At 42.1% G+C, this 9,311-nt stretch overlaps 1 protein-coding gene across 4 annotated transcripts in view; it reads left to right on the top strand.

Annotated features, from left to right (window-relative positions):
• Positions 1-9,311, top strand: part of RNF13 (ring finger protein 13) — a 200,087-nt gene that overhangs the window by 44,608 nt on the left and 146,168 nt on the right. For all 4 annotated transcript variants that reach the window (XM_015560888.1, XM_015560887.1, XM_006759084.2 and 1 more), the window contains exon 2: positions 7,749-7,878. In XM_015560888.1, coding sequence (XP_015416374.1) covers positions 7,765-7,878 — 114 coding nt within the window. In that variant the 5' untranslated portion in view covers positions 7,749-7,764. The remainder of the gene's footprint in view (positions 1-7,748; positions 7,879-9,311) is intronic.

Genomic DNA, 9,311 nt, shown 5'->3' with positions numbered 1-9,311 from the left:
CAGGGGATGCAGTTAGGGGCGAGCGTGCTGGCAGGGGGGTGAGCAGGTGGGCAGTTGGGGGCGAGCAGACTGGCATGGGGGGCAGTTGGGGGCGATCAGGCCAGCAGGGGGAGGCAGTTGGGGGTGATCAGCGAGGAGGCAAGGAGGGGGATGCAGTTGGGGGTGATCAGGCTGGCAGGCAGAGTGGTTAGGGTCAATCAGGCAGGCAGGCAGGTGAGCAGTTAGGAGCTAACTGTCCCAGTTGTCAGAGGGATGTCCAACTTCCCGTTTAAAACTGGCAGTTGGACATCTCCTTAGGGGTCCCAGATTGGAGAGGGTGCAGGCAGCCTGAGGGACCCTCCTTCCTGTGCATGATTTTCATGCACCGGGCCACTAGTTTGTTTATAAAATCACAGCTGAAGAAGAAATCATTCCTAGAAGAAGTGGGTTTAGGAAACAAGTTATAGAGGTAAAGGAAGGGCCCTTGGAGCTTGGGAGTGAGAAAGCTAATGGTATTATGCTTGGCGAGAGGGGAAGGGGAAGAGGAAGGGAAAGGCAAAGGCAGGGGTGTGCTGCGAGTGGGGGTAGAGAGTGCGCTGGGTCCTCCAGTCTCAGGTTTTTAAGGGTGGAAATTTTAGGGGAGGTCCTAAGAGAAAATCTTAATAGAATATTCAGCAGCTTTGTCCTTTCAGGGTTGTGTTCTCCACTGATTGATTGGCAGGCAGTAGGGTAGGGGGTCATTATTAAATGCAGTTGGTCCTGAGGCTGGTTTTGTGCTTATCTAGGCCTGGAGCTGTACTGGGGGCTAATTCCAGGAGGTCATAAATGCAAAAAGTTCATCAAAAGGTTGGTGGACTTTGAGGCTTTAGCAGTGCTGAAGATACATATTATTGCCTGCTGGAATAGCTGAAAGCATTTCCCCCAATCTAAAGACTTGCATATATTATTGCCTGCTACTGGAACAGCTGAAGGCAGTTCCCTCAACCTGACAATGCCTACTGTATACCAGAACCTTACCTTTGATATGTATATCTGCTTTGCTTTAGGGCAATTTGTGTTAATGAAAAGCTAGGGGTCCAGAGATTTGAAGAACTTGGTTACTGAAGCTAGGTCTCCTCTGGATCCCACAATGCCTTCCAAATTTATATTTCTAGTCTCTTTATTAATTTACACGCAGCCCCTTCTCCAGATTCCGGAACCCTTCTAGATGCCGAGAAACACCCCGGCAATTCTGGGCTAAATACCTCATTTGTACGACTCTTTTATCCACTGAGCCAAACCGGTTTCGGCTCTAGTCTCTTTATTAATGTACTCACAGCCCCTTCTCCAGATTCCTGAACCCTTCTAGATGCAGAGAAACACCCCAACAGAGCTGAAATACAACTGAGGCCTAGATGTTATCTCTAGGGAGGAAAGGACAGGGGTCCAAACTGCATGACCAGCGTTATGCTAGGGGAGGAAAAGTCACCCTGAGGGAGAGGTTCCACCCTACAATTGATTGATTGTCTGCTGCTTAGGCACTTGGGGCTTTCCACCTTGGTTGACCTTTTGTACTTGGCCCGTTGTCTGTGCTCTGCTCATGTCTGTCCAAATGCCTACAACATTACAATAGCATAAAAAAGAAAAAAAAAAAAAACTAAGGAATGAATTTATCTAGAGTGGCATAAGATTTGTACACAGAAAACTACATTATGTTGCTGAAAGACATTAACGAAGGTACAAATAAATGGATAGACATCCTATGTTCTTGGATTGATAGACTTAATATTGTTAAGACATCAGTATTGTCCAAAGCAATCTAGAGAATCAATGTAATCCCTATTGAAATCCCAAAGACATTTTTTTGCTAAAATAGAAAAATTCATCCTAAAATTCATATGGAATCTCAAGGGAAACAATATTGACAAAACAATATTGACAAAGAGCAAAAACCTATAGTAATCAAAACAATATGTTACTGGCATAAAAACAGACATATAAACCAGTGGAATGTAATAGAGGATCCAGAAATATATCCTTACATGTATGGTCAAATGATTTTTGATAAGGCTGCCAACACCTTTTATATGGGAATGAGATAGTATCAGTGGGTTGGAGTGACATCCTGTACAACAAAAAGTTAAGGGTTCAATTCCCAGTCAGGGCACATACCTAGATTTCAGGTTTGATCCCCTGTTGAGGTGTGTACGGAAGGCAACCGATTATTGTTCTCTCCCCACTCCCTCCTCTCTCTAAAAATCAATAAACATATCCTGCAATGATGATTAAAAAAAAGAAAGGATTTAAGCTTGTTAACCTTTGTCTCCAGAAGACTTCTTTGAGAAAGATTTAACAACAAAAAAACCCTTTTGTGCTTTTGTTGAGAATGTTTTAATAACGATGGATCTCTTTAACAGAAACCGCATATACTTATACATACAAAAATTTGCATACAACTTCTTAGGATTCTTAGTTTTTTTCCTAAATTTTCCTTTGAAGGTAGAGGAAAGTGTATTTAATTTCTAGATGATACATGAATAAAGATACAGAGCTGGCAATAGCACAGTGCATTCTTAAAAATAAAGAGTTAGTCAGAGCAAGGGTACATATTAGACTACAGAGGAATGGAATTGTTTTGATTGGACAGATCCTGAAATGGAAAATTTTTGTACCTTTGCCTCTTTTCCAACATTTATGTCATTGGCTGCCTTTCTTTCCCTCACATTTATCTCAAAAGTTCTTTCTTTACTTTGGTGAAATCAGTATTTTTCTCTCCTTTTTTCTGCTTTCTTCCCCTACTTTTAAATTTTGATATTCTTCAGAGTTTTCTCTAGTCTCTTCTCATTTTAATTTTCATTTTTACATTAAAATCACTGATTGTTAGTGCTTTTTAAATCTCTATGACTTGGGCAACTCCTAACTTATACCCAAGAGTGTGGCCTTTGGAGGCACACAGCCTTGGTTTGAATCCTGGTTCTGCTGTTATTTACTATTTGACCTTGCGCATATTTAACAGCACATTTTCTCCATCTATGAAATGATACCTACCTTATAGGGAGTTGTTAGGATTAGATGACTTTAATTCAATAACATGCTTAGAACAATGCTTGTTGCTCTAAGTACAAGTGATCTGTAACAGTTGATGTGGTTATTATTCCTATTTTTAGAGTTATTTTTCCTCTAAATGCCTACAACATTACAATAGCATAAAAAAGAAAAAAAAACAGTGGTGGGAAATGTCCAGCCTGCAGGCCATATAAGGCCTGCAAAATCATTTGGTCTAGTCCTGCCAAAGCATTAGGGGTGATTTAAATGTTTGCACAAATATAGCAGGCTAATTTTAAGTTGATAATTTTGTATGGCAAATCCTATATAATAAAGAGGTAATATGTAAATTGACCATCATACCCTTGCACAAGATGGCCATCCCCATGTGGTTACAAGATGGCCGCCCCCATGTGATCACAAGATGGCTGCCACAAGATGGTCCACAGGGGAGGGCAGTTGTGGGTGATCTGGCCAGCAGGGGAAGGCAGTTGGGAGGGACCAGGCTGGCAGGCAAGGGCATAAGTTTCTACAGAGAATCTTCTCAAATAGTTAAATTCTCCTCATTAAACCACGTGTATTTAAGCACAAGCCTACTATAATATACTTGGAAGAACTGTGATTGGAGAAGGTACAGGCTGGGCTGAGGTACACCGCCCCTCTCAGCCCCCCCGGTGCACGAGTTTCGTGCACCGGGCCTCTAGTAATGTTATAAATATCCAAATGGCCCTTGGCAGAAAAAATGTTCCCCACCTTGCTCTAAACTCTCCCTCCTCATCCCCAAACTTGGCAATTGCAGAACATTACAAGGGACATCAAATAGGTCAGTGGTCAACAAACAGAATATTTTTTTTCCTAGTAATTATGCCTTATTTAATAATGATTTATATGTTTTTATGATATGATTTTTGACCAGAAATTGTCTAATGTGATTGTGTTGGGGGTCCTGGGGCACCCCAGGTCCAGTGATTCAAAAGGAGAACTTACAGGACTGAGAATAGGATTTATTACAGTGAAAGGACATAAAGCAAAATCAACAAAGAGAGAAGGAGCATAGGGTCAAGTCCAGAGGAAACCAGATGTCCGCTTTGAGTCCTCCTCCAGTGGAGTCATACATAATATGCTTAATTCCTCATCAGTGAGTTACGACAACACTAGAGGCCCGGTGCACAAAATTCGTGCACAGGAGGGGAGGGGGCCCCCTCAATCCGGCCTGCACCCTCTCCAATCTGGGACCCCTCGAGGAATGTCCTACTGCCGGTTTGTGCCCACACTATTAACAGATTACAGGTCCATTGTTGTTTCTTTCTTTTCATGCTTAAACCCATTGGAATTAGTAGGTATTCAAAATGTGTATACATTTTGGGGGGACACCCTGTATATCTCTAGTTAGCAGTGAAAGGAACCAACGGTGGATTTGGAACCCCCAGACAGGGAACCTCACTCACTCCTCACATGTCTCCCCATTGCACTTTCCACCTTCTTGGGCAGCGGGAGAATTAATGTTTTCTCTCATTAACTCAGGAAAGCACATCCTATCACCCGCTGCCCGGCAGAAGTGCGCTAGTCCCCAGGCGAGTGAGGCTCAGTCAGAAACAACAATGGAGCTGTCATCTGTTAAAAGTGTGGGCACAAACTGGCAGTAGGACATTTCTCGAGGGGTCCCGGATTGGAGAGGGTACAGGCCGGATTGAGGGGGCCCCCTCCCCTCCCCTGCATGAATTTTGTGCACTGTACCTCTAGTGTTGTCATAAATCACTGATGAGGAGTTAAGCATATTCTGTGTGACTCCACTGGAGGAGGACTCAAAGCGGACATCTGGTTTCCTCTGGACTTGACCCTATGCTCCTTTGCTCATGGGTGCCGGCACCCAAAGTGCACATTCCTCCTCTGCAGTTGCCCCAGCTATCCAACCATTTCACTGAGAGGACGGAACTCCTCGCCTCCTCTGGGTTCCTGATCTTGAACACTGACCAAAGGCACCTCAGTGAGGGCTGCCTGCGCCCACCATGTGTGTCTGTCCACACCTGCTCCTGCCTCAGCACCTGCATTAGTCCCACGGAGGTGATCTTGTCGTTGCACTGTCCTCCGCGGGAATAGGGCATCACCACTCCGCCCTCTTACTGTCATCTCAGGCGCCCACCCCCCAGCACCCTTTGTCTCTTCCTCTTTCTCTGTCTCTTTCCACTCTCTCTGAAAATCAATGGGAAAAAAAAAATCCTCTAGTGAGGATTAACAAAGAAAATATTAAGCTAAAATTAATGTTAATGAGTCAGAAATAAAGCACAATGGTCTTATCTGTAATGATGGCTAGAAAAGATTTTGGAGAACAACCAGATACTCTCCAAAGGACCTGAGCGTGCCGGAGGGGATGTATGCACATCCTGTGGGGGACGTAGGCATGCTGGAGTTGATGGAAGTGCAGCAGAGGGGCTGGGGGGAACTTGCGTGTGCCATGGTCTGGGACTGTTGCAGGCGTGCGTGGGTGACAGTGCGCTGGGGTACGTTCGCGTGCCAGGGGCAGGAGAGGATGTGTGCACCAGAGGCCTATGGCTGCACAGATCCACAAACCCCCATGGCGCTGCCAGGAGGACGTCATTCTGGCCTACCACAGTGGCTGTCCCTGCGACCAAGGAAGCCAAGCACCCTGCCCATGCACGCTGAGGCTGGCTTGGCTTCCTCAGTTGCTGGGGTGATAGAGGAAGCCAAGCCTGCTGCCTGCGTGTGCTCTGGCCGGCTTGGCTTCCTCGGTTGCTGGGGTGATGGAGGAAGCCAAGCCCCCTGCCTGCTGTGCTGTGCTCTGGCCTGCTCCTCTCCAGCTGGCTTGGCTTCCTCCGTCGCTGAGGTGACGGAGGAAGCCAAGCCCCCTGCCCGCTCTGGCTGCCGCCATCTTTGCCGCATCAATTTGCATATTCCCTCCTTATTGACTGTGGGTACTGCCATCTTTATTCTGAAGTGATGGTCAATTTGCATATTACTCTTTTATTAGATAGGATTTGGAAATGTCTGCTGGGAAAGCTCATAGATATAGTGCCTATGGTTTACACTGGGTGCTGTTCATGTAGCCTAGCATGTACCAAAATTTCAGATTCCCGGAAAGAAAGTTTAGGCAGAGTTTAGACACAAGGAGCTGTTCTTATCAGAGAATGATAGGAGCCCTTCTGAAATCTAAGTTCCCAGGTGCCAGTGAAGGGCCAGCATTACAAGGAGACCTTTCTAAGGATAGCAGCCTCAGACCTGTTATGTTAGCTTTTTTTCTGCACAGGGGTATATTATAAAATGTACTTTACCTAAGAAACCAATATCAATAAATCTATACATTTTACCCTAACTGTTTTGGCTCAATGGATACAGCGTCGGCCTGCGGACTGAAGGGTCCGGGATTCGATTCAGTTAAAGGGCCTGTACCTTGGTTGCAGGCTCTTCCTCCACCCATGCCCTGGTTGGGGCTCTTGCCAACAACCAGGAGGCAACCAATCCATCAATATTTCTCTCTGTTTTTCCCTCTCTCTTCCACTCTCCCTAGTAACCAATGGAAAAATATCCTCGGATGAGGATTGAAACAAATCTATACATTTTAAAAGCAGCTTTATTGAGATATAATTCATACACCATAACATCTACTCATTTAAAATGAACAGTGCAGTGACTTAGTATATTTATTCAGTTGAGCATCGATCACCTCAATCTGATTTTAGGACATTTTTATCACCCTGCAAAGAAACCCTGTTCATATCTGTCCATCCCCTCCCTTAATTCTTAACCCCAGCCACAGGCAACCACTAATCTGCTTTCTGTCTCTGTGGAACAAATCTATACATTTAATAGGTTTTCACCATTATTTCATCTCTGATATTAATGGGTTTGTAAGGTGGTAGTTCACAAGTTATTCAGAGATATTCCTCTTTCAGTGTTTGTTATAGAACCAGTTTGAGTCTGTGGTAGTCTCCTTACCAACAGTAGTCATCATCACAGTTGTTATTACATGAGTTGGTGGTATTTAATGAAGTAATTCTTTATAAAGGCAAACTTTATGCTCACCTTTAAGTATGCTATATAGTTGGTTGAGGCTTACTGATGAGAATTTTGAACTCAGCTTGGTTAACATTTAGTCCTTTCATGATATCTTTTTGCTGTGTGATAGGTAGGGACTCATGTAGAGAATTGCATGAGGTTGGGAGAGGTATCTGCACTATTGCTCTTAGGATGTAGAGATGGAAAAATGTATATATTATGAGAGAAAGGGCAAAAGTATTACTTATAAGTGTTTTAGTTTTTTTTACATTCTCTATAGGCACAATGTGCAAGAATAAATAAAAAGTAAATTAAATGTGAATTTATCAATTATATTTAAATAATTATAAAAATTTCTTAAAATTGTAAAAAATTTAAAGCAAAGGTGCTTGTGAGTTTTTAAATCATTATTTGGATTGAAACCTGGTTTTCCCCAAATTGAATTAGTAGATGAGTTGTACTGTAAACCAACAACTATGGGAAGATTTTTTTTTGTGGTTAAAACACAGAACTTAATCACCATGAGTTTTGTAAGTTTTGACAAACCTTGGGTGATTACCTAAATATTCAAATCTGTGTAAATCCATGCTTTTGAAATATGTTTAATTTTAATGTTTTCATTATCATAATTAAAAGAGATATTTTTGGATATCAGGAATGAATATAGCAAGTCACTTATTTTCAGGGACAAAGCACCAGAGTTCATTATTATTTACCTGCTTATCTTCCAGGTGATTTGACAGCGAGATGCTGCTCTCCATAGGGATGCTCATGCTGTCGGCCACACAAATCTATACCATCTTGACTGTGCAGTTGTTTGCATTTTTAAACCTACTGCCTGTAGAAGCAGACATTTTAGCAGTAAGTATTGTAAAATTTATTTATGCCTAAAAACATCCCTTAAAGAAAAGCTTTAAAAGTTCTAAATGGTAGAATTTTATAAGGTGTTTACCTAAAAATATATGGGGACATACACATAGTTGTTACTTGAAAGTGGGGGACCTTACTCATCTTTTTACTGCTGAATATCTAACGTAAGATCTAATGTACAGTAAATACCTGATAGATGTTATTCTTGCAAGTGTGCATGCTACCAAGAGTGCTCATATGCATGTATAGCTAAATGCTGTGTATTTCTAGAATCTTACTGTTTTTCTTGATAATTAGTATATATCTAATGACTTTAATAATGTTATTTTTAAAAATTGTACAAGATGTCTATAGAAAATATTAAACTGCCCTACCTGGTTTGGCTCAGTGGTTAGATGGTCAGCCTGTGGGCTGAAGGGTCTTGAGTTTAATTCTGGTCAAGGGCACATATGTAGGTTGCAGACTGGATCTCCATGCATGCGTGGGAGGCAACCCATTGATGTTGTTTCTCTCTGTCTCTTCCCCTCCCTTCCACTCTCTCTGAAAATCAATGGGAAAAAAAAATCCTCTGGTGAGGATTAACAAAGAAAATATTAAGCTAAAATTAATGTTAATGAATCAGAAAATAAGCACAATGGTATTATCTGTAATGATGGTAGAAAAGATTTTTAGAGAACATTGCTCCTCAAACCTTTGGTGTCCTTTCTAGGCATCTTACTATCCTTTAAACTGGGAAGTGTATCTGTTTTCTATTTCTAATTTCTGTGAAGCTAGAAAGAGAAGAATTAACTGTGTGTGTGCATGTGTGTACCCATGCACATCTATACTCTAGGTACTGTGCTAAGGTTTACTGTTTTTACTTTTTGCTTAGTGACATTAGGTGAGAAATAGAAGGGCTGGAATTGTTGCTGATCAAAGCTTGATGTGGTCCTCAGCCATGTGTCTGCAAACTGTAGCACTTATGGTCTAGGATCAGTGTAGAGCCTGGGAGAAAACGAAGCTGGTTTCTATACCTTATCTTTTGAAGGCATAGCAATTCTAATTCCTATGAGATTTCTTACCCTCTATTTCCCTCTTTAGTAGAGAACTGGCTGATTAGATTATTTTCTAGAAAAGTGCATTATTTTTAAGTTGGAATGGAAGCAGAATTAAGCGTTCATTATTATTCAAATCTCTCCTCCAAATTAGTCCCCAAAGTGCTTGGAATATTTTTGGGATAACTTTTGAAATGAGGGAGAGGATGTATGAATGGTGAAGTTCTTGTTGTCTACCTTTTTCCTTTGATTTCTTTCATTTCCTCCTCCCCTCTCTCCCTCCTTCCGTCTTCCTCTTCTCTCTATTCTTTCTAATGTCTGCCACTCCTTGTTGTCTTTCTTTCCTTTTTACCTGAAGTGGATTGTTACTCTATGGTTCAGCTATGATGG

Source organism: Myotis davidii, unplaced genomic scaffold (assembly GCF_000327345.1).
Source record: "Myotis davidii unplaced genomic scaffold, ASM32734v1 scaffold676, whole genome shotgun sequence".
In the NCBI taxonomy this organism is placed as follows: domain Eukaryota; kingdom Metazoa; phylum Chordata; class Mammalia; order Chiroptera; family Vespertilionidae; genus Myotis; species Myotis davidii.
Note: the sequence above shows the minus strand (reverse complement) of the source record. Positions and strands in the feature narration are given on the sequence as shown.